The 26,522-nt window shown below is 39.4% G+C and overlaps 1 protein-coding gene and 1 long non-coding RNA gene across 7 annotated transcripts in view; one reads left to right on the forward strand and one right to left on the reverse strand.

Moving 5' to 3' along the window:
• The window catches only part of LOC109307263, a 19,682-nt gene extending 13,127 nt beyond the window's left edge, over window positions 1-6,555 (forward strand). Inside the window, exon 3 of the long non-coding RNA XR_002100217.1 lies at window positions 6,545-6,555. This is a non-coding gene — a long non-coding RNA (uncharacterized LOC109307263). The remainder of the gene's footprint in view (window positions 1-6,544) is intronic.
• PTBP2 (polypyrimidine tract binding protein 2) overlaps window positions 1-26,522 on the reverse strand; it is a 106,743-nt gene that overhangs the window by 17,856 nt on the left and 62,365 nt on the right. For all 6 annotated transcript variants that reach the window (XM_019531054.1, XM_019531051.1, XM_019531049.1 and 3 more), the window contains 5 exons: window positions 22,918-23,090; window positions 22,310-22,453; window positions 18,384-18,548; window positions 18,181-18,291; window positions 6,655-6,850 (listed from right to left, as the gene is read on the reverse strand). In XM_019531054.1, the coding sequence (XP_019386599.1) occupies window positions 6,655-6,850; window positions 18,181-18,291; window positions 18,384-18,548; window positions 22,310-22,453; window positions 22,918-23,049 (748 nt within the window). In that variant the 5' untranslated portion in view covers window positions 23,050-23,090. The remainder of the gene's footprint in view (window positions 1-6,654; window positions 6,851-18,180; window positions 18,292-18,383; window positions 18,549-22,309; window positions 22,454-22,917; window positions 23,091-26,522) is intronic.

Consider the following 26,522-nt stretch of genomic DNA (forward strand, 5'->3'; position numbering starts at 1 on the left):
CAGGGGGCTGGACTCGATGATCTCCCGAGGTCCCTTCCAGCCCTGATGTCTATGAAATCTATAGTGTCTGTCATTACACTGCTGCCAAAAGCAGAATGTGCTTAGCAATGAAGACCAACTATGATTAAATGCAGCCATCACTGAGCATGACTATTAAATATGTCCATATGGGGAAAACATGGTGATGGTAACCCTTTTTTGTTTGGCTCTTAAAAATCCCCAAACAATACAAAATTTAAAAAAACAACAGGTGGGTGTCTCCTCCGCAGGGAACTGGCATCAGGGCCTGAATGTACTGCAGTACCAGGCTGGTACCAGGAGGGCTACAGCTAGCTGTGACACTTTCCCCTTGATGCCAAAAAGGCCAAGATGTTACTGGGAACGTACCACAAGGATAAGTTAGTGCAGCCTATATGAATAAGATATATAGTAATGCCTGTTGAGTGCATTCCTCCTCACTGGTGAATTTTTCAAGTCATGGTGAGTCACTACATTGCATACATTTTTATTTCTTCTTCACTCCCAAAACTAAGCTATGTCTTTCTTTCCAACTTTCAGCTATTTGTTTCTTCGCCAACCATAACAACCATGAAACAGGGTCCCTAAACAGTTCATCCAGAACCCCTCTGTTGGCCTAGCATATATGACTAGTGTGGCCCCAGCCACCATGAGGTGAAAACTGGACCAGGTTGCTGAGAACCTCATTTGTATATACATTTTTGGAGCATCCCAGGACTTGTGACAAGAGCACCTGGTTTTAGTCACTGAGTGGATGCTAATTAGGACATGGATTGTTTGTGGGGAGGGAAAGGTATATACCAAATACACACACAGACTGAGCAGTGCTAAGATATGGGGTCACCATGGCTTGAAATGTTGTTGGCTCTGGCAAGGGTGAGCCCAATGAACTATATGGTAAATCACAGGACTTTCACTTTGTACTACACATAAGGAGGTGCCAAAGTTCTGCTCAAAAGCCTGTTTATGGAGTACCTGTGCTAAAACTTGCAGCAATTTCAAAAAAGATAGCATGCATCAATTCTGAATGAACTAAGTGTATGGGTACTATTTGCAGACTGCTACAGCCACGTTTAATTTCAAGGTTAATTTCTTTTCAAATTTGCTTTTCACTTATCTGTACTCAAGAGAGCAAAGTCTGACAGTAAGGACAGGGGGAAGATGCTCCTAGGGGAAAATGTTGGGGAGAAGCAGAGAGAAAAGAGACTACCTGACACCCTAGATTTATTTTCCCTCTTGTAGTAGTGGGAGAGGAACAAATTCAAGGCAAACCCGCAATAATTAGACTCTATTATAGACAAGTATAATACAATTTTAAAGATTCCATATAAAGATTCCAGTTATTGGGGGGTCATCTTCTATTCTAGTAGATATGGTAACATTCTAGGTGAAATAAGATGTCATGTCAAATCACAATTCATGAAAAAGTGTATTTTATAATCCTCAGTTTTGGGGACTGCATTTCGAGAAAGATGGAACCACTTTGAGAGTCCACAGGAAAGCAAAAGAAATGTTGAACAGCTTAGAAAATGACTTGGAAGAAATGACTGAAAGAATCTTAAAAGACTTGTTTAATCTTGAGGGAACATATAACAATCTTCAAATATATAAAAGGTTGCTGAGAAAAAAAAACCTATAAACTACTCTTTGCATCCATTCGGGATAGGGTGTGAATTAATACGCTTTGATCGCTAAGGAGATTTAAGTTAAAATTAGCGGTAAAACTTTTTCACTGTAGAAATATTTCAGCAGTGGGATGGATATTATCTAGAGTTTGTGGGCTCTTCCTCATTAAGGTTTTTTAAGAGTGGATTTTTAAGATAAAGATCTGCCAGGAATGGTTTATGCTGATGATACCTTGAGGGAGGGGAACAGAGTCAATCAGGGGTCTCAAAGACACTGCCCACAGAGGTCTATCACCTGGTCTACAGCACTGCCTATGGGTCACAAACCAGTCCAGTGCATACAGCATGCACTGCCCCTGGGCCCGCATGCCTGTGTGCAGAGCATATATAGTGCGAGCTCCACAACAACACATGGGGACAGGTCTGGGACAGGTTCCTCATTGACAATGTTCCCTCTAAGGAGCGCTGCCTTGGTCCAGTGCGAGACACTTATGAAGGTGGCTGAGGGCTGAGGGCTGGACCGGAGGCTAGAGCTGGGAGCCGGGGTCTGGAGCTGGGAGCCAGAGACTGGAGCCAGAGCCTACCGTAGGCTCCGCCAGCTCTGGGGAAGTGCTCCGCTCCCCCACATCAGGGCCAGGGAGTGAAGCACTACCCCAGAGCTGGTGGAGGCCATGTGGGACACGCCCCCCAGAGGCAATGATGGGGAGTGGAGCAGTGTCCTGGAGCCGACGAAGCCTCACTCGGGACAGGCAGCAGCTCCTCCCCAAGGTGAGGCAAGGCAAGGATGGAGGTTGGGATGAGTGGCTGGCGCGGGCTCTGGGGAAGTGCTCAACTCCCCAGCCCTGATGCACTTTTAGTTGTTCGTCGTCACGCACGTGCACACCTTAGAGGGAACCTTGATCATAGATCCAGAGCTGGTCCAAATCAGGCCACAGACCAGCTGTGCATGCTGGATCCAGTGCACAGGATCAGTTTGGCATATGCACCATATGCAGCATGAATACCTGGACCAGCCCTGTGCATAGCAAGCCAGCTCTGTACCCTTTATCTGGCCTTGGGCCAGATGAGTTTGCCACCGTGGAATAGATTATCTTTCCCACCCTCATTTTCTTGGATTTGGACGGTAAGGTAAATATACAGATCGCTCATGCTTGGTAACCTTTTCCCAATTCAAGCAGATTGGAAAAAAATGGGACTTGTTTAAAATTGTTTTATCATTAAATAGCAATCTTTATCCTGTGTAACATGATTTCTCTCTTAGCAGAAGTTATGGTCAATTAGCAAGGTCTGAAAACCGTCAGACATTTAAAGACTAAAATTCATCACCCAGAAACAGATATGACATGATTCGTCACTTCATTGGTGCTCTGAGAATTCTGAATAACCTCTATGAAAATGACCAACATCATGCCAATTCAGTTTTCTGCTCTGGAACGCCATGCCCTGAAGACGTCTGCCCACAAATTCAGATTGACAGTGGGCTAGTTAACATTCAATTCATATGTAAAAGTATATCCTAGTATCCTAATGCAGTAAGCTCCCACACCCTCCTTAAAAAAGTAAAAATAGGAGGAGGAAAGCTACATAAAAATCGATGGTGTTAGGCCATTTCAACTTTGGTAAAGCTTTCCAATTGTAATCCAAGCAGAGTTTTCAAGCACTTGGAACAAGTGCTTTATGCAATACAAAAAGCTAAAAACAGTCCATGTTAATACAAAGTTCAACTGGCAAACTGCCGCCTTCTTTAAAACTTCACACACTGCTCTGCTGAACATAAAGCCCAGCTAATGTTAAGACAAGATAGCTGTTGTTCTAGAAGTAATAATTCATAAGAGTGCTACAGTTTAATCACTGTAGAAAAAAATGTCAAAAGCAGTTAGGTGACTGAGGAGCCTAACTTCAGTGACTTTCCACGTGCTTTAGGATCCAACAGCACTTAGGTGCTTTTGCCAAATCTACCATGATTCTAATACCCACAATTAGTACATACCAAAAGCAATGCACTGGTATCATCAAATTTTCCTCACTGTGGGTTTCTATTTATGCCGGGTGAATGGACAACAAAACTGACAGTCAAAACAATTACATACATATCCCCCCACACACACTTTTCAGCCTTTAACATTACTTTACCCACTAAAATTCTCCAAAGTTAAGAAACGCGAGAATGCAGGTGGTCAAATGATGACACAGCCTTTAGCAGTTTAGCACCTACTAGTTTTCTACAGGATCCCTTCTTCGTTCAATGCATGGAATGGATGGGACATACATTAATAAATACTTGCAATATTTTTTCCTCTTTTGCTCCATGTGTGAGCACATTGCAAATCTTGGTCTTACAACAAAATTATTAATTTCCTGAAGGACTTCTTTAAGGTACTTACCACTACCTCATTCATGTTCTTCACCATCTGACTTATTTTCCCCATTCGCTTTCAACTGAGAGGTTTTATAAATTCAATTTTACATATTGGAAATTAAAGTATACACAAATTTGGATGCCAATTTTAGACGTAAGAATTTAATTTTTCAGGGACCCCAGCATTTTCTAGCAGTATGTACAGGCCAAGCACAACTCCTTTAGACTTCAATGGCACTGCAAATGATCAGGACTTCTATAAACTGGACAACAAGTCTCAAGTTAAGTATTTAAATACTACAAACTGCATCACATTGGAACTCTGAAACACCGATGGGAATTGAACAGCATTCAATTGCCTTAGCCAAATTCTTTTCCTTCCTGCATTCCTGTGCCTCATCCACTAAATACCCAACTTCAATAACAAATGAAACAGGAATTCTACAAGAACAGCTTTTACTGCATAACCTTGATTTAACACTAGAGTAGGTCCATCCTGTGCTCTTAAGGAGGCAGAGGTCCAATGGAAAAAATAATGTGCAATTGTGTCATGAACAGGGATATACTTAAAGCATGTGGAAGTGAAAGAAGAACTGCAGGATGCTTATAGTGCCTGGCACCATTTTCATAGTAATTCCCCTCCTCCCCCCTGCTTGGCTAAGGGCCCCCAGAAGCTCCCCCACCCCTTGCCTCTGATCGGCAGAGAGGGCTGCCCTTTACGTAGCCCCGCTCCTCACCATTGATTGTTGCAACCATCCTGGCTGTTCCTCTGGCGGCTTCCCCCTTCCACCACTCTGCAAGTTGCAAGGCCTGGCCCAGCGGCTGTTGGCTGGCTCCCACTGACTGGAGAGCCAACATTTTATTTCTAGTATTTTTTTTTCTTGCTGATTCCATGCAAAATTGTGGGGAGTGAGTTTTTGCAGTGATTGTGGAAGCCACCTTTTTTTGGTGGTTTCTGTGAAAATTGTGAAATTGTAAAATTGAGTATATCCCTAGTCATGAAGAAGTGTATTACAATGCATTCTTTAATTAAGCCACTTTATGTGCATCGAGAAAAACCCTGTTGATGTCTCAACTTCTGAAAATGTGATTTTGTGATATTAACAATGGTTTTTTTGTATGGGGGGGGAGGTTCATATGCAATTACTTACGTTTTTATTTGAAAAGGAACTTGAAAAAATAAAATTCCATCATGTGGAGACAAGCTGACACTCACTTGGTTGCTTGCTCTCCACCTTAATTACCCATCAGCCACCCTGTCCACGATCCCCATTACCACTGGCTTCCAGGTGAAAGCTAGCTCAGTGTCTCTGTATCACGTGCCATGTAAATACACCTTCTGACAAAAGATAAAAAACAGCTTCCACTTACAACTCCGATCAGTTACCAGACCATGCCTATAACTAACCACTACAAGGGAAACACCACAAAAAACCCCAAACAGGCAAACAACCTATTCACTAACTGATAAAGCACTTTTCATGAACGGCAACTCTTTCTTCATATGCTCTTTCTAGAGCTCTGGTCAGCAACCTTTCTAACTAAAAGTCAGGATGACAGAGCTCAGGTCAGACCTAGCCACTGCCGCATCTCCTCACCATAGCATGAGAGAAGCCCCTGCCACTGAATACTGCCAACGCCCCACATCCATGAGCCAGACCGAATGGCTCCATGGGATGGGATGGATCTGGCCCACATGACCATATACTGCCACCCCCCGTTATAAAGAAAGCAGGCAACAAGAAGGCAAAATAAGGAATGTACCATGATTCACTGGGTCTTGTGAAATTATCTAGACCAAATCTGAACTCTGTTGATCAAAACAAGCCAAAACCACACAACACTCAAGACATCCTTCAAAACAACACAACTATGAAAAAATGTAATGCAGTCAGTGAAGTTCAGTGTTGATAAATTTAAAAAGAATGTAAAGATAGAATATTCAATAATTCTCTCAAATCATAAGTACACTGTACTGAATGAATTGTCTCGGTCAGTAACCCAAGACTGTAAGAGGTTATGACAGTGTACTTATCTGACAGTGTAGCAATATCTATACACTGCTCCGGGCATCTCAGTTGCTTCTTCTGATGGTTTCTAATACCTTGTCAGCTCCTAAGCTCACATACCAGAGCACTGGATGTTAAGAGTTCCAATGTATACAAGGGAAAAAACAAAATGATCCTTACAGAAACATAGAAGTTTAAAGATGTATTTTTTCACTGCATCTTTACAGAAATTATACCTCTGATCTCAAACGAATAATCTGTGAAGAAAATCTGACATTGAAAACTATGAAAACCAGGAAGTATTTTTATGACCAGATAACAATAGAGATAAGGACTCCAATTCTGTTCCCATAAACTCATGCAAGCCTCCTAACTGGATGATTACAGGAAATTAAAAATGTACACAGACAACTGTTGGATATTTTACATCTACCCAACATCTGTCCCATTACTATCTATCACATCTATTGAAAGAGTAAGTGATGAGGGACAGAACCTGTTTTTGTGAACACCAGTGAAAACCTCTAATGGAGGATCTCAGGCTCTACCATAATATTGATCATTGTAGTTATCAAGTACTTTTAACTGTTTGCATTAGGTGAACTGGAATCAAGGGTGGGGGGCTGAAGATTAAAACTCATACCTAAAAGTGAGGTCTCTTTGGCAAATGCTGCAGCAATAGCTGGGTCCAACGCTGGCTGCCCATCACCAGACGGAAGATCGGGTCGAGTATAGTCCCTACTTTTATCATTGTTGTACTTTACATTTAAATTCACCAGTTTGGAAAAATCAATCCGTAGAGTACAGCAGGCATTATAAATATTTTGGCCATCTAATGCCTGAAAGAGAGAGAGAGAGAGAGAAAAAAAAAGAGAAAAAAATTATGATATATATTTTTAATATAGTCGCACAAATTTTGAAATTTGGTAAAAATTAGCACACGTATCCACTTGTTAGTTTAAAACCAAAAAGAAGAGGGAGAGGAAAATGCAAAAGTAATTACAGGAAGCTTTATATTTAAATTTCTATTACTCAGAAAAAGTTTATATACCCAAATCCCTAGAGACTGCCACCAACAGACATATTAATGTAGTGATACTTGAGAGCTAGCTTGTCAGATTCATTAAAGATTACTTGGTATTATTTCAGCTTGAACACAAAAACAATGTTAAAAGTTAAAATCGCAATGCAGTGTACTTTTAGAAAGACATTAAAATAAGTGACACATGCAAACAGAAGACATTAAAATAATAAGCAAAATATATTCCTAAAATACAGGTACTCCTCACTTAAGGTCGTCCTGGTTAATGCTGTTTTATTATGTCGCTGATCTATTAGAGAACAAATTGTTTTAAAGTTGCACAATATTCGGTTATAACATTGTTTGGTTGCTGCCTGCTAGTAGGTAACTACTATGATGCAATTTGATCAACTTTGTTAACATTGTTTTGCTTAAAGTCATATTTTTCAAGAACGTAACTATGATGTTAAGGGAGGAGTAGCTGTACCACAACCTCTTAAAAGCAAATCAGCAAAAGGACATTGTTTTACTACCATGATTTTTGTTCAACCTTGAAAGATGACCCACATAGATGGTTAAAAGAAAAACAGTTGGTATGTTCATTTTAGTGACCATTTCTTGTGAATTTGTATATTTTCCACAATTAATATTCTAGGTACTTTTGAATGAACACTAGTCAAACTTAAAAATCACAGGGCTCCTAAAAAAAAATTAGAAGCTGTTAAGAACCTTGGATAATCAGGCATTTTTGGAGGTTTGTAAGATATCACATAAACTAAGGTTATGCCAATTTAAAAACAAATCCATCTATGGCCCTGACACTACAAAACGTTATTTTGCTGTTCTTTGCAGTAACAAGACGATCAAATGTAGAGCTTCAACAGCTAAATGAACAATCATATGTGGAGATCTTTAATTGTTTAAAGTAGGGATGCACCAATAGAAATTTCTGGGGCTGATACCAATAGCTGATCTATAAGAAGCCATATCAGCCGATACCAAACTGATATGAAGCCCTGTAGCTTGGAGAGCAGCATCCTGCTGGCAAGTCTGTTGGGAGGGGGTGGGGAAGGAGCATGGGGGGGGTGCAGATCGAGGCTGCCGCAGTGAAGGAGGGAGAGGGGCTCGGGTTGAGGCAGGGGCAGGTGCTGCCCAGCTGGGGAGGGGTGGAGTGGGGCACAGGATGGAGCAACAGCTCATGTGGGGAGCACGGGGGGAGGGGAGGCTCCCACCGATGCATGCACCCCTGGCTATGCATGTGGGATGAGGCAGGCTGCTACTGCAGGCTGGGGCCAAGGCTGCACTGGGTTCTTCCTGGCAGCGGTTGGGGTGCTCTCAGGGCAGGCAGTGGTGGCGCTGGGAGGAGTTGGGGAGGTCCACAGCAAATTCTGGGGTGTCTGCAGCTGTCCCCTAGCCCCACTCCCCTTCCCAGGGCTGCCACCCGAAATAGCCTAGTTCAGCCCCCACCGGCAAGAACCTGGCACAGTCCCAGCCCTAGCCCACAGTGGCAGCCTGCCCCACCCCACGCACATATCCAGCAGCATACACCCTGTGTCCTCCCAGGATGTGTGAAGGGTGGGAAACACCCCTCCCCCAACCCCTCCCCCGCCGGATGAGCCGCAATTCTGTCCCATGCCCAGCCCTAGAGCTGGGTAGCGACTGCCCCACCCTACTTCCATTCCCTCCCTCACCGCAGGGGCTCGATCTGCCCCTGCCACACCCCTACCCTCGCCCCTTCCCCCACACTTACCAGCCAGAGCCAGCTGCTCTTCACATTGCCAAGCTGTGCTCCTGGCTGCGTGCATGCATGCAGTATTTACCAACCACATTATTGGCCACATCAGACAAAAAAAAACTGACTGCCAATACTCTCAATTTTCCTCATATTGGTACTTATCTGAGATGAAACAGATGTATTGGTGCACCCCGAGTTTAAAGTATTATTTTGTGGGGGTAAGGGAACAGAATATCAGAAATGTAATTTCTGCTTATATTAACAATATTGAATATGCTTGACGTTTTATTAAAAAATAAAGTACCTTTACTTACAAATGTGAATGTCACATATACAGATAGTGCATCAAAAACTGTCAGATGATTCAGGATAACTAATAGTTGCTTGTGTCTTTGAAAACATTACATTTTTATTGCACTTAATTTTGATGAAATTCATGGAAATATTATATTTTAACTACTTGAAGGAATGTATGTTGATATTTTAAATTAAGTAAGTTTGTGCTTTAAAAAAAAAGAAACAACCCAACAACTCCAACATAGAATTTTGGTATTTCAAGCAAGCAGAGTGGACATTAAGAAGAAAAAATTGCTTACTGAAAATGTTCTGTTTTGTGCTATGGCTTAATTCTGAGTTCTCTTGTTTTCTACCACAGGACAAGACAGGGCAGATTTCCATACACTTCAAATCATTCAGTCCTTGAGGAACTACAGTAGGTTACAGAGGGCTTAAGCTACCTGACTAATTATACACAAACTATCCTTATCTCAGATCTTGGAATCCTTTAATCAATTCTTTTATTGTACAGGGAGAAAAAATGTTTTCCAAATTATTCAGTTATAAAAAAGTGAACCATATAAACTATTAACCCATTTATGGAATGTGAAGATTAAGAATGATTTTATTTACATAGTATTTTGGATATTCGTCCCTTTTCAGAAGGTATTTTCTTCAAAAAGTTTTCACAAGAGAATGATCCAAAAGAAGTAATACTACAACATATTTTAAACATAAAACAGACAAATGACCAATACAAATACAACTTTCAAATACTGGCCAGCTAAAGTGGCCTACAGACTACACTAATGGGGAGGGGAGTAGATGTAGGTTTCTTGTATCTGGATGTGAGTGGCAGTTTGTAGACATTATATGGATGGGTGGGAGGCTTCACTTCTGTAGTGGGCTGGGCAGGGAGGCTGTGGTTGGGGGGTGGAGGGGAACTAGATTTTTCTGGTTTTGGGTGATATTTGGAAAATCCAGTTTGTGGGTTGAGGATGGTCAGATGGACAGGCAGACAGGTCTTAAGAGAAGTGAGAGAAGATATTTGGCTTTGGCTCAACAGAACTAATTAATCCAAGAGGAATTCTTGTTCTTGAAATTGATTATAAATTACAATGTTGAATACAGTCGTTTGTGCCATGTAGTTGTTTTGCACACAAACTGAAACAGACTCAGGCTGACTTCAGAACCTATCCTGCCTTGCACAGTACACACTGAAAAAGGACAGAACTGTGAGCTGAAGAAGTCATAATGATAGAGAGCATAAGTCTGGTAGGCATTTTACTGATGGTATATGGTACTTGAAGCAACTAGAATTTTCATCTCAAAGTCAACTATCAAGTACTTTCTAATGTTGGGCTTGAGGAGAAAGATCTCATTTACACAAGTATGCAAACACAAACAAGTGCTAAGGGATGAATGGTTTAACATGGGAGAATTTAATCACCAGCTTCAGAAAAAATGTTCTTGCTGTAAAATTTGGAGTAAGGTGGATCCTGTCTTCATAGCCAAAATCTTACTCATATTCCAAGCTGATGTCACTGCCATCAAGAAAGCTATATCCCACATTAAAAAGCTGAGCTCACAAATATAAAGTGATCAAAAGGAGCTATCATTAGTTTAGTCCAAAGAACAATAGCAAGTAACCAAATACGCGATGTTTTCAAATTTGTCAAGCCACATATGAAACTAAGGATTACACTGCAAATACTGATTCATGTTCAACCAGCTTATAATAGTCACAAGTAGTCAGCAAATTAACAGAAATGCAGCTGGTCTATAATCTAAAAAGGCAACCCTAGGCAGGCACTTTTCCAGAGGGCGTTTAGAGGGATCCGTGAGCTTCCATCTACATTTTTAACTTAAAATTTTAAGTCCTTCTAGTATGATCCACCTAAAAAAGAATATGTGTTGATATATGTTCTCAAGACCTCAGAAGCTCTCTCTCTTGCTAGGAGTCAATGTCAGAAAGGGAGCTCTGTTTTAACCCAGGATCAAGATGCCCAGTTGACAGACTTTCAATTTAAAAGGCCACCTGCAGACATAAGAACTACATCTCCTCTGGGCAACATAAGGCTCCATCAAAAGCTATGAAATCTTATCTCCTCTGAGGATGGTCAGTAACTTTGATATCAGAGGTACTAGCAGACAAGTACAGAGCATATAAAGACAATGCCAGTATCATGAGCAGAATAAGCCTTCTCAGGGACGAACTTGCAGATCATATTCTCTAAGAATACAACACATCCAGGACAAAGTCGTCTTCTGCATTTGCTGGGCTTCTTGACATAGGAGTGGCAATCCAGAGCTTTCCTCTGAGGCAGATAAGCCATCATGCCCATATAAAGGAAAGATCAACTGAAAATGTCTGTATAAAGACTCTCTCTCCAAACTTTGGGCACAATTTTTCTTGATGAGGTTACATAGATTACAGGGGTGTTTCCTTCCTGCATGTTGTACTTTTCGTTTAATATCCTGAATTTGCAAATCCAGTCCTGGAAGGTCTATGTATTACCATCATCAAAAAAATTGTCCTGAAATTGGTACACAAATGCAAAGGGAAAATTCCTGTGGAAACTGGAATTACTTCTAGTATAAAGTGAGGATTCATCAAGGATACCCAGACCTATACATCAGAGGTGCTCTGAATGCAGAGTATCAGACCTAACATTCAAGTGACCAGCTATGATAAAATGTCTCTGCTAGATTTATGATGTTTTTATGCTACACCAGGTCAGGAAGGCAGAGCTGAGCTGTGTCAAACAAAGCTCTAATGCATACCAATTGTTTTGAAGGTATAAACTGTAAGTTAGGGTGTAGATAAAGTTTTCTGCACCAAAGGCCTGGCAAATATTACTTTTTAAAGATGATAATATGACAATATCCTTGAATTAACCAATCATCCAGCAAAAAGGACATCTACACTCCCAGTATGTCCAAATAAACTATATCTACTGTCTTTAAGAGACATATTACTAATACTAGCTTTAATGTTAGTACACAGTATTAGTAGTCCTGTTTCTCTACTATTGAGTTCAGACACTCTGTACACAGGAGTACTTCAACAGTCATCATTTAGGCATCTGCGGGGTCCATCTGCTTTACTTTAGAAGAGCCTTGATGTTTACAGACCAGCATTGTTGCATGTTCTTAATATATTTTTGCCTACCCCAGAAATAGGCATTCTGCCTCTGGGGATTGTGCTGTCTTCAAATTCAGTTGAAGATACAATCAGTCATTATTATTCCACCTGGAGGTAGTGATGAAAACATGGATGAACATGGCCATAAGCTTATGCTACACGAAATGGCAGTTTCCTGGAAAACAACTGGTGGAGAATTGCATTTTTTGCTGCTTTGGTTATCCAAATAAGCAAGAAGTTCCATAGGGCTTCAGAGCACACATTCGTATTTTCTCAGAACCCTGAAATGAATATCATCTCTTCTTGGTACTTACATCACTTGAGTTTTTCAAATTGCTTTTACTTCCTCAATAAGTCTTCAATCTCTATTAAGACCACATTCTGATTTCCTGTGAAATTTTAATTTCTCCATGATCTTCTGCAGTAAAAACTGATGGAAAATCCATTAAAAAATGTCTTTATTATTTCATCATGCTTTTTAATTCAGAACCCCATGCAACCCACTGAAGGACTAGTCACAGTCTTCTTGCTTCTAACATACTCTAAATGTATTCGAAAGGGGAGCAAGTTATTTCTTCTCATCTGTCATCTCCTTTCCAGTTAATGTCCTATTCAGCTGGTAGGGTCTATATTATTCAGATAAGGATTCTGTTTTGTTGCGTTTTTTAATGCATTTTTCAATCCAGTAACAACCCTGAAAATGGTAGATATTTTTCATTAGTTCTGAAGGGGAAAGGACATCTTTCCTTCTAACATGATGGTCTTGTATGGTCTCTACGTTGATGCCATTCATCACTTTGCATGTATTAAATATTCAGACAACTTTAAACACCTTCAGTTTTAAATATTCTCCTTTTAAAGTTGCAGAGTTAAACAAAAGGGAAGGTCATCCTATACAGGCAGTCCTCGACTTACAATGTTTTGAGTTACAATGTTTTGCACTTACATTTATAAATTGACACCGTTTCACCTTTCTGACATCAGTTTCGACTTTACAACGCTCGAACTGATGTGACGCCATGTCAGTGAACAAGTTCAGTGTGTCACCCACCTCCCTGGAGAACATCTGTTCACACTTCCTTGGACACTTTCTTTAAGAAAGCAGACAAGCCTCCAGAAAAACCTTCAGCCAAGACTCCTGAAAAGACTCCAGCCAAGAGTCCTTCAAAAAGTCCAACCAAGAGCCCTTTAAAAAGTCCAGTAAAGTCACCTCAAATAAGTCCTTCCAAGTCAATATGATTGCTATTTACAATATAAATACATTAATATAGCTATATTATTATTCTATAATTGACCGAGTACAAAATTATGGGTTATTTTTGGTGAAAATAGGGTACTGGGCCTTGATTTAGGAACCAATTCCCATGTATAACGTTGTTTCTGATGGGATATGGTTCTGTTACACTTAAAATTATGATGCAGTTTTCAGGAACAAATTATGTTGCAAGTCCGAGGACTGCCTGTATTACGATATTTACTTGACTAGATGACAACCCTGATTATAAGACGACGCCCAAATAATTAAATTCTATATATGGAAATTTTTTAAATTTGTTATAATTTTCCAGCTAAAGAATCTAATTATTGGAGCATGCCTTGAATTTGTCCCCCTCCCAATGCTACAGCAAAAAAAATAAATCTGGAGAAGGGGGGGCCAGGTAGCCCCCTTGTCCTCCACCTCCCCGAAAATGTTCATCCTTTCTCCCCTCCTTACTATCAAACCTGGCTCTCCCTGAGCACATGGAAGCAAGGACCAAATTTGAAAACACTGACCTTAAAATTAAACATAGCTGTATTTATTTCCATATAATACCTGTAGATTTAGTCATCCAGAACTGATGCATGCTACTTATTTTGAAACAGCTACAAGTTTTAATTCAGGTACTCTATAAACACAATTTTGTACCTACTTAAATATAATACAAGCTTTGCATGATATTAGTCTGAAGCCAAAAGGCCCCTGGTTTACCATATAATCCATTGGGCTAGGTCCCACCAGAATCAACAGCATTTCAAGCCATGGCAATCCCATAGCTCAGCACTGGTCAGTGCATGTGTATATTCCAGATACACCCCCACAAAGGATCCATGTGTTAACTAGTACCCCCACTCATGACCAGAACTGGGTGTTCTTGTCATGAGTCCTACAATGCTCCAAAAATGTATGTACAGATAAGGCACAAGGCAAATGGGTCTAGCTTCACTTCATGGAGGGTGGGGCCACACTAATCACATGGACCAGGCTAAGAGAGGGGGCTACAGAAGGATCCTAGGTGAACTGTTTGGGGCACTGTTTTGTGATGTTTGCCAGGCATTTATGGCTGGTGAAGAAAGAGGAATTATTGAAAATGAGAAAGAAAGCTGCAGCTCAACTGTGGGCATGAAGACGAAGTAAAAATATATGCACTGTGGTGGCTCACCATGACTTGAAAGAGGCAGTGCTGAAGGGGACTGTGCTCAATGGGCACTACCATGTCTTATTCAGATGAGTTACACTAATCTGTCCTTTTGATAGGTTTCCATCAGCATCTTGACCTTTTGGCTAAGATCAAGCATCTCTGGCACAAAGAGGATGTCAGGGAGGGCTCTGGCCTCCCAGTCTCAGCCTGGTATTGCTGTACCTGCAGGCCCAGAGTAACTTCAGGCCCAGTGCCAGTTTCTGGCAGAGGGAATACCTGCCTTTTTTTATTTTTAATGGGAAAAAGTTTCCCATCAGTATGTTTGCCCCACCTGGGTCATGTGTTTTATAGTTAAGCTCAGTGCTGGCTGCATTTAATCAACTTTATAGTTGGTTTCCATTGCTGAGCTAATGCTGCTTTTGGCAGCAGTTTACCAGTATACATTATATTTAATGAGGTTTCCTTGTATGTGATAATAAGATGAGGGGCTTTTTTCTTCCCATGCTGATTGGAGAAAGAAACTTTGTCTTGTATTTGAATAAATATGGTACCTAACATGAGCACAAAGAGCATTACTATTACCCTATGAAGCTTTGTTTCACATATACTCTATGTCCAATATACTAACTCACATTTGCATTATCCTTTGTCAATACTAAGTTATGCTGCTTTAAAAAGAAGGGTTGTTTTTCATATCATAACTAACTGGTTATCACATCAGATTAAATGCCAATATGTTAAAAATTAAGTGTTGCAAGTTACTTGAAAGTTATTTTAATCCTTTCACATATTTAGCTCATACTGGAACTAGAGTCTATAGTATCCAGCTTTACTGCTGCTAACTGAATTAAAATCAAGTGTTTTCATTTTCAGGTGTCACCTACCTGAAATTATTTTTGAATAGCAAAGGCACCCTTTGCTATGACAGTTTGCTCCAAAATGTAAATTTAAATTTTTGTTAAAAGAAACCAAAAACAAAACCTAAACTGTTGTCAGAGAGAACTTGTCAAATGCAAAACAAGTGTCAACCAACATAAAGATGTCTATACAAATATACAGCCATTCTGAAATAAAAAATTAAACACAAACAACTCCTCTTCGAGTTGTTAAACACTCATTGTTATAGTAATAATGAATCGTTTAAAGAGAAAATCCAGTTTCTTTGTTATTAAAATTACTTAAAATTTAAAGTGTGGAGTTTATGTATGGACAGGCAGCTTCATTTTAAAACAAAATTTATTGTAATACTTGCTTTCTCCTCACCTCTGACACCACAATATGTATTGGAAAGAACTGTGTTCAAAATTATATTGTAAATCTATACAGACGTCTGGGGGCGGGGAATATACAGAAAGGTGCTTTTCCAAAAATCAGTTTGGTACTAAGCCTTCCCATCTATAACTAGAAATTTTAAAGTTTGACATTTTCTCAACTGCAGAACACCATAAACAGGACTGACCATGATTCTCTTCTTAAAAACTTGTATTTTGTTTTATGTGACTTCTCCCATTTCCTGCTTATCCTCCTACTTTCCTAAATGTTGCTTCGGTATTTTTTTGTAGGATCTGTCACCCACTCTTCAGCTTTCAGTCTGGATCCTGAAGGGAACTGTCTGGTCATCTCCTCTTCTGTACCCAATAACTAGGCAATCATATTTGAAGGCTTCTTCAACTATCTTCTCTATGATGACTGCTCTCAGCTCTACCTTACTACTTCATATTAGTCTTCACTGTTAATACAAAGGACATAGCCTGGTTTTTATTTTCTCTTTTTACAGATGCTACTTGTCAACTTTAGCAGAGGCTGGCCAAAGCTGTGCTATTATTTTTGCACATACAATATGCACCTTTTTCCAAAAAACAGCAGTTGGAAATTGTAGTGCGTGTTACACTGGAGAAACTTAGTAAGAGAAGAGCAATTTCTGCCTTGCTGGGGAAAAGGAGAAATAAAATCTGCATATGACTCAGGGAATAAAACATTAAGGAGATTAGTCCCTGACTGCTGCTTACTCAGTTACTTACTACAGGCAAAGATCCTTTTCTTTTTGTCGTTCTGCCTTTCAAAGAACAGAGCATGACAGGATGGGATGGGACAGGACAGGAAAGGAAAGAAAGAGGTGTATTTTATTCTGGAGTGTGTGAATGTGAGAAAATATGGTCATTTCCTCCAAAATCCACCTTCCTCTCATCCATGGATAACACTACCTGCTTTCAAATCACTTAATACCAGAACTTTTCCATTATCTTTGATTGAGCTTTCCACAGATTAAGGTTACCACCTCAAGTGCTAAAAAAATCTTACCATTTTTCCCTAAAAATTGCCAAAATCTAACTTTCCATTTCAGTCCATTGCTAAAATTCTCAAATAGGCCCTCATCATTTCCTATCTTGATAAATGCAAGCTTATTCCCAGTGGGTCCATTCAAAACAACAGGATCATATATTGATAATGATAGACTTCTTTCTTCATTTTTCTCTGGAATCTCTTTCCACTTTCAAGCAATAGTTATTCACCTTTACCTTTACAACCTTCCATGACTTAACCCTGCTGTATTTCTAAACTGATTTACTATGGAGTTTGGTGCCTTTACACTGCACTGTCCCCTAAATAATTTGGCACTTCCCCCCCATGCCTCTTATGCTTCAGAAAAAAAATCTCCATTGCTTTTTTTTTTTTTAAAGACGCAGCAACTTGAAAAAAAAAAAAATCATACATAGGGGCTTCCACACCTTACAGTGCCAATATTGGCCATGTATAAACATTCATTTTCTCCTGAGAAGAGTTGCTACAATCCGCATAGAAACCACAAGTGTACAGGTGTTCAGGATTTTTCTCCCAAAGCAAAAACGGTGGCTCTGGAAGAGTTTATCCTGGGAGAGTGAATGTCCATACACATCTTGTAAGAGAAGCCACAGCACAGTCCTCCAACATCCCAGGGCTTTGCCGTATCCAATAATTCCCACCTTGCCCGAAACAGTGCGTTGGTCAGGCTGGACTCTACTGCTCCAGCCTAGCAGGAAGCAGAACATGCTGCATTAACAAGCTGCATGCTGTGCTGCAGGGAGAGCGAGGCTAACCGTGACCAGTCTGGGTTATCCAATCAGGGCACTGCTTGGATGACCTGTACACTGCCTCCAGGCTGACTGAAAGAGCCTGCAGATCACAACAAGATGTGTGCACAGGGATCCTCTGGCTGAGCAGCAGCATCAGTGCAAACTCTACTCTTCAGGGCCTCAGCATTTGAATGTCTGTTCAGGGGTCTCCAGGTAAAATTTTTCTTCACAAAAACAAACCAGGGAGAATTCTCCCAAGTCATCTGAACCTGCATACCCAGACACTGTGTGGCATGCTGCAGTCCCCTTAAACAGATCTTGCAGCACACTACTTGAGAACCACTATTCTAGGGACTAAACCACACATATACAGTAGCTGGGATCGGTTTTTTTCTTCATATCAAAACAGGCTATTATTTGAAAAAATTAAAAAAAAGGTGGACGAGTTTGGTACATTACTAAGATTAGCAGTTTGTTATACCAGCATCTGTCAAATTGGTAAGTAACAGGTAATTTACTGGAAAGCAAACTCATACTTACTAATTTTGCTTGCTGTGCATTCACTGGATCACCATATTGCAGTAATGCTTGAAACTGGTTATTCTTTGTGAATGTAATTATCTTTAACACTGCACCAAATTTAGAGAATATCTGTCAAAAACAATAAAAAGGTTATGCTTACACAAACCTATTACAAAACATATAAATGCAAGTTAAAAGATAAAAAAAACCAATTGGCTTACTTGGTGAAGAACATCAAGGGTTACAGGGTAGTACATGTTGTCAATTATTATTCTAAGTACGGGACTCTGAGCTGGAGTTACTGCACTCTCACTAACTGTAGTCCCGCTTATGGGAGTATTTGTTGTCTGTACTGCTGTCACTGCCTGAAGTACAGCTTGAGCCCTCTAAATAAAAATAAAAACATGTCATATAACAAAAAAAAATATTTCAGGAAAATAGCTGTATCCATATTGTTACTGCCAACAAATACATAATTACCTTTGGCATCATAAACATTCACCTCTTAAAAACATCACAAGAGATGCAAACACTATACAATGAAAATTTAGTGAACATTATAAAGATTTCTTCAATGGCACAGCAATCTACTACTACTTAGTCCATCAAAACTAGATGTTGTGCAATGCAGAATTTGGGTGGTATAACTGGAACTGTACTCTACCATGGGGAGAGATTATACTAAAAAAATATACTGATTAATCCTTACCAAACCCCAGAAATGAAGCCAACAATCCTTCTAAAAGGAAGCATGTGGGGGTTTTTTTGTTTTGTTTTTGTTTTGGGGGGGGGGGGTGTTTACCAGAAGGAACCAAAAAGGTGGGGCTGTTTTGGATTTTGAATGTGTGTTGACAGACCAAAATCAAAATCAAAATCATACCCTCCTGCAATCTATTCAATAAATTAAGAGTTCCTTTCTATTTTTAGCCAAACTCTATATTAGAATGAATAGCTCACTAATAAAAGGAATATTTTCCAAATAAGAATGGAAATGATGGATTCTACTCATAACAGTCTAATCTGTGTCTTAATAAAATTAAGACAGTAAGGCCAAACATAGAAAGAAGTGATTGCAGGTAAGCAAACTACTTACATGCAACCCAAGAGTTTATTAACCCAAACAACAAAGGTTTACAAATTGAGAGGATAACCACATCGGTAACAACACAAGAGCATATATCTGCATAACTACTTCTATTGCAAAAAGTGATCAAGTTTTAGAAGGGTTAGATGATTCTCTAAAAATGCAGAAAGAGGAATTTTATTTCATACGTTTTATTATAGTAGCTTTACGAGGTAAAACAATACAACAGAAGAAACAAACGTGTGCATGCCAAGTAAGAATCATAACCAATAATCATCACCATACATAAAGGTATCATCATCAGAGCTACTACACATCGCAGGTCCCACAACTTGCATTATATTCCTCATTCTGAAATGAATTAAGGAATAAGAAAAGTAAAGTAAAGGGGGAGGGGGGGGAGACCTGGTAAACACTTTGTGGGAAAACAAGTTCTACTGTTTCAGGTCAAGCACTAATTAATGCTATTCTGACAGAAGTATTTTGAGAATAGTGCTAATTATTTTCAAAAAATGCACAAAATATACACCATTCTAAAACCACTCAAGCATTTGGTAGACCTGCTTCATTATTTCAGTCCTCTTCCAATTTTTACACCAATAATACTGTACCAAAATTTATGTTGCAAGAAAAACTGAAATTAAATTGTCCCCAGCACTTATTGGCACAAATGGTCCCAACCAAGGACACCAGAATTACTCACATGAGTAAAAATTTGAAAGGCCTGCTTTCTAGATCACAGCCTTAAAAGACTCTTCTGAGCTGATGTTTATTCCTCCCACATAATTCAGCTAAGACTAATAGTACTGCATGACAAAGGAGGCATAAAGTCAGGCTTAAAATTGTACAACAGATGTTTTTAAACAAGGAATAAATTCAGTTTACATTTTTAACATTTGTAAAGAAGTGGCCCTACTTTTTAAAGGTACTTGGGGAAGAAATAGAAAGTTTTTTAAAATGTTTAAGCAGGTAAACAAAAAAGTCAACTGCTTATCTAACTTGAGAAATATTATGTTTTTCTTTTTAAGTTTCATTATGTTCTACTGTATTTGACTATTTCTCTTTACAATTTTAAAAGTATCACAATAACTAAACCTAATTCTACGTTTAAAAAAAAGAAATGACAAGTTGACAATTCAGGAGTTCAACAATTATTACTGTTATTCTTAACACACCAGGTAAAAATGACCATTTTAAAACATAACTTTACCATTATTTAACTGTCCTGCTTATGCATTTTCCCAGACAAAATAGATCCACAAAAATATTAAAATGTTGAAATAGCTCTAATAAATCTACTGTGAGAATAGTCTTTTAAAAAGGCAACCTGTAAAAGTAACAATCTTGCAAAGTAACAGTATAAGAAATTAACAAAACAGTAGCTAAAAAACTACCATAAAAAGCTGAAAAAATTACTCTAATTTTTATTTTATGCGCTTGTTTAAGGTCTTGTCAAATTACAGCTTCCTCTGCTCTCCCCTTAATTAAACTATTTATGTTTTCCTTAATTTTCCTAGTAATTTACAGAACTTATTTTCTTTTAAAATTCTATGTAAAGAAAGGACACTTTTAAAAAGTCACAAACGCTTTCAAACGCTACCGTTACCTACATTTTTGGTTAAGTGGCTTAGTGTCCCTATTAATTTAACTCGGAAGGGAATTTGCTCATCAACAATCAAAAACTCATACGCTTTTTCTTACCAATACAAGAATGTCCAAACCCATCACAGCCACCTGTCTTTTGCTGAGTATATTATCACAACAAGCATCAGTCTTGCAAGGTGACCAAAAACATTATTATAAATAAAAAAATTAAGAACAAGCTTGTAAAAGAACTGCCTTAATGACAAAAAGAAAGAGGCAGACCTGCTGTAGCAAGAGCACTGCCAGAATGATATCACATCAGAGCAGAATATTATTAATCAGAGTGAGACAGGTCCAAAAAAAGGCCAACACTAAAAGTAAGCATAAAATGGATGGTGGATATAGCCCTACCTATTACTGGTATTGGTGGATTTTTTGTTTTTCATTTCTACCTTCCCCCCCCCTTTTTTTTTTTTATAGCTAGCATTTAAAATTTTTAAAATAATCCTTGATAGACAGAATACTCAGAACAACAAAAGATATAGCATGATCACAATGCTAGGCAGAAAAATGAAAGATGAACTTAATTTCAATAGAAAGCAAAAAAAAGTCTCAAGCATGGAAGTTTCCAGAAAAATGTCCTTAAAAGGTAATAAAGTAGTGTGTAATTAACACACTATTATACTGGATAGGACAAGAGAACAGCAGGAACTGTAGTTTCTTACAACAGACAGGCAATGCTAGTCTGATCAAAAAAAGAATATAAGAAATGAATGCTGAGATATTAGCATCTGAGCTGCAAAGGGTCAATCCTTCTTTTCCCCATTCTTTGTGGGAGGCAGCAACCTCAGATGCAAGGAAGACCTTTACTGCTCTGGCAAGTGTTACTTTTAAAAGAGTTTCCTGTTCTACTAAAAAAGTCTTACGACTGTTTTGAAATGGATTTTACACATATCCAAGATCAAATAATATATTTCTCAGTTATTAAATACATTTTTCCCCTGGAGTGATCTGTAATGCATTTTTCTCCAGGAACTATACTGTAGGAAGAAGAGATCAAATAAACTAAAGTTACTAATGCTATCAGTTTTATGATTCATAACACTGGGAATAGGAATCTGCATTAGTAATAGATGCTAAGGAAATTCGACTTGCGCTGACAACTTAAACCAAAAAAATTTGTTTTAATCCTAACTTTCAAACCGAGGTTTATTTCATGAATGGCTTTAAGTTAGTAACAGTTATAAGCAATAATGAATTACAGTAACAACACTGACATAACTACAACATGTGAAGTCAAAATGATGCCTGGTTCCTTCTAATATCATAAAATAGAACTGCAACCGAAAGTTACAGCAAAATTTAGTTGATACAAAAATACATTCAATTATACAAAATGCATGCTGCGAATGTAGGCTATGCTATATTTGTAAGCAAGTGTACACATCTGTAATACTCCATAACAATATATATATATACCTGGTTTAGTGTATTATCAGTCTTTAGTTCTTTATGATTAGAGTATTGGATATAAATGGGCTGGTTACGGAGATGAGGTGTCACAGCAGAATAATAATTAACCATAGTGATAGCAGCTTCTTCTGTTGCAAGTTCCAAAAAAGCCTATAATGTAAGAATTAAGAAAAGTCTTGTATTATTTATGGACTATTTACTTTTTGACATTATAAAAGCAGCACATCGTTCACAAAGACTTCCATTTTTAGTAAGACCTCCAATTTTACTCCCCGCCTCCCCAGAAAAGCCCGTATTTAGCTAGAAATCCCCTATCTTCAAAGTAAAATTTTCCATATGTCTAAACTTTCATCATTAAAGATGCTGGCCCAAATAATTACCTTGAAAGCAGAGAATTTGTGGGGGATGGAAGAGATCATATATTCAGTTAAAAGAAAGGTCAACAAACTCACTGCATGTAAATATGAAGTGAACTAGAATTGACTCTGAGCTAAGAACAGTGCAGACTAAAAAATGAGTTACCATTATAATTAGTTTCCATAGGATTAACAGTATATTTTGAAATTTGAAAAAAAAATTGCTATACTAGTAATGGACATAAATACAGGCAGTACCTGATTTTTTCCTTTCAGCATCAGGATATTGGTTACTTTACCAAAAGGTAAGCCTAAAGCAATAACTTCAGTTTCTGTCACTTCACCAGGCAATTTCCTGATATGAAGAACACGAGAAGGAGCCCCATCCATTTTATCGTCTCCTTTGAATTTCTTGTTGTCGTTACCATTTGCTGAAAGAGAGTTTTAGACTATTTCATATTTACAAGCCAGTAACACAAATCATAACAAATAAAAAATAATATCTATATGGATAAACTGTTTTAGTTCAAAACTACATAAGCCACAAGGTTTAACCTAAACTGTATTCAAGTTTTTAGATTAATTTTGATGAGAATAAAAATTAGAGACAAAGGTAAATAGGAAACGGGACAAAATGCTATACAGGCTTATCAAAGCTAGACTGTATCAGATAGGTAATCCAATATCTTTCATTAACAGATCGGCTACCCAAAACAAATAAGGTAGACCTAATCTACTACTGAACCAGAGAAGATGGGGGTTAGTACCAACAAACACTGAGTGGGTTTAAAGAAGAAACTGATTAAAGAAAAGACAAAAAAGGTGCTTGCAGACATTAAAAAACAACAATAAAGAACAGCACATTACTTTAAACTCATGCATTCCTGCGCTAAGCCTTGCACAAGCCTAGAAGAGGCAATGCAGTACTTCACCCGGCTCACCTGATGTCTATAAAAATTGGGCACTTTAGTGGGGCTTTTTCAGCATTTTTATCTAATAGCTGATTGAATCCATTTTAGCTAAAAGTGCCAAAAAACTCCACTGTAGTCCAGTTTACACAGACGCCGCAGAGCTGGGCTGAAGTAACACACTGTTTCTTTCAGTAATACATGGTTTTTTGTTTTTTAATGTCTGCAAGAAGCCAACATTCTAATGAAAGGGGAACTATCAAGGTGGACAAAGACTACTGGTGGACCTCTCAAGTCTCAGGACCAAAAGAAAAAAAAATTAAAATAGTAAATAATTTTCTTTAACAACCTGGGTACAGAAAGTTGGGTTAAATGAAAGGAAAAACCTTAAGGAGGGAAGTTAATTATGTAATGAAAGAGAGAATGCAAGTTTAGGAGACATCATCAATAAAATGACTCAGAATATCTTACAGGATAAAGTGGATGAGACCGAGACCTGGAGTAAGAATTAAATGAAATTTAACACTAACTAAATGAGGTCACACGCAATGGAACAAGAATGTCTGCTGTAAATTGTGGGTTCATTAACTGGAAGCAACAGGAGAAGAAAGGCCTAAGCATTACTGTAAGTGGACTATGAACTACCAATGTCATGAAGCTGTGGAAAAGGCAAATAAGGTGAGGTATTACCAGAAGGCAAAGGGAAATAGTTAGTCATGTTAGTCTGGAGTCGGAGAGAAGGCAGGGAAGAGGTACAGCTTGCAGACTAACTGAATTAGAGATGCATTAAGTTGTTTTTTTTTAAGCCAAAGCTCACTTCAACAGATGCTGTGAAAGCATATGCATCTCCTACTCAGTCCATACAGCACACCTCTACCATGCCTTCTACCAGAAGATACAGGGAATCATTCATGTATAAAGCCCTTGTGAGGCATTATCTGAACACTATCATTCTTGCTATAATTAAGAAAAATTAACACTGTCATAGGTGCACAAAGATGGCCAGGGAAGTAGAGCATCTCTACTGAAAGGAGTGATGGAATAACTTGGCTTGCAGAGTCCAGCAAAATGAAAGCTGAGATGGGATGTATCTACACTGTACTATGCTCACAGGTACCTTACAGACTAACTAAATCAGATATATAAAGAGATCATGAAATCTTCTCTCACTATCAGATGCTGTGAAAGGACAGCATAGAACAGCATATGAAGTGGAGTGAGAGATCTAAATAAAAAAACTGAGAAGGGAGAGTGCTGGGAAGAGGTATACAAAACAACGAACCCCTAGGAACAAAGTGGTCAGAAGTGAGCTAGAGCCCATAAAAGCTCATGTTCTACATATATCTTAATCTGTAACAGCTGTGGGCAAAATATAGCCTGTGGGCCAAATCCAGCCCACCAGGAGATTTCATCTGACCCACAGGCACCCACCAATTAACAGTACTATGCCCAGCCCTCACATTTCACTCCCACCCTTGTGCACGGTAGGGTCCTGGCCCCAGAGCTGGCCAGCAAGACTACTGTAGCCAGCGAGGGACCTGCTTGGATTCCCCAGCCTCCAGCGGCTACTCCTTGTGTCCCTGCTGCAGCGCTTGCTCCAGGCAGCAGGTAGGGAAACAGCAGCAGGTGGAGGGAAGCTGCAGCTGGGAGAAAGTGCAGAGCTGGGGCTGGCAGGAGTATGAAGCCTAAGGCAGGAGTGTGAAGCCCAGGTTGCCCCAGTTCCATCGTGCAGGACTCCCTGCTGCTCACATGCAGTTCCCAGGATTCACATGCCACCAGGGGGAAGCCCCATGTGATGGAGGCAGCTGCCTTCCCTGCTCCCTGCCACCATGTGCAGTTCACAGGATTCTCCTAGAAGTGGTGGCGAGCCCTACTCCCTGCTGCCTGGAGGAGTCTCAAGAACTGCATGTGGCAGCAGGGAGCAGGGCCAGATCACTGGCTTCATCACATGGGGCTTCCCCCTGGGTGATGCGGAGTCCTGGGAGCTGCATGTGAGCCACCTACACCCCTGTGCAAGAGGCAGGCTGTACCTGCCTGGGCTATGAGCACCCTATGGTGCTGCCACTGGTGATGGGGGCTGTATGCCATGGGTGGGGGCACGTGTGGAGGTCCCCACACAACACATACCCAAAGCCACACCCCTCCTGATGCATACAATCTTCCCACACACAGCCACACACCTCAACCCCACACGCACCCCACCATACATGCACACCCCCCCAACCATACCACACACACACACACAAAATATACAAGAGTAAGACTTTATTTGTGTTATTATGCAATCACCTCTATATACTTTATGCAAACACACGTAAATCAGGATGAAAATCTTTTTTGAAATAAAATTAAAGTATGTTAAAGATATTTGATTTTTAGTATTATGTTTGTTTCTGGTTCCAAGATGGTAAGCTCCCCCCACCCAAAAGAAGTACTTACGGGGGCAAGGGGACTTATGGTGGCAAAAGGTCAGGGGTTAGTGGTGCAACTCCCAGTTCCAAGATGGCAACCAGGGCGCGGGGCACATGTCAAGGGGTGGGACTGTCTTTTTGGCCCTCAACAGCTCACTAAAACTCATTCATTAAGCAACTCTCCAGCCAAATTGCCCACCGGGGTCTATAAGGGGCACATCAGCCTTCTGTTCAATACAGTATAGATACATCCTGTTTCAGCTTTCATTTTGCTAGACTCTGCAGTCCAATTATTCCATCACTCCTTTTAAAAGAGATTCTCCACTTCCCTGACCACCCTACTGTCTCTTTTTTTACCTCTATTCCAGTGCAAATTCATTTTTCTTAAATATATAGCCAGAACTACTCAGTGTTAACCTTGCCTTCTGCCTGACTTCAGACTAACCTGCTACCTCGCTCTGCACTGTATTAATACACCAGGGTGAAGGAAGAGTTTTCTAAGTTTTCTGAGGTTTTTTTTTTTTTTTTAAATAAAAAAGGACAG

The sequence above is a fragment of the Crocodylus porosus genome, unplaced genomic scaffold (genome assembly GCF_001723895.1).
Source record: "Crocodylus porosus isolate Cpor-Errol unplaced genomic scaffold, CroPor_comp1, whole genome shotgun sequence".
NCBI classification, from domain to species: Eukaryota; Metazoa; Chordata; order Crocodylia; family Crocodylidae; genus Crocodylus; species Crocodylus porosus.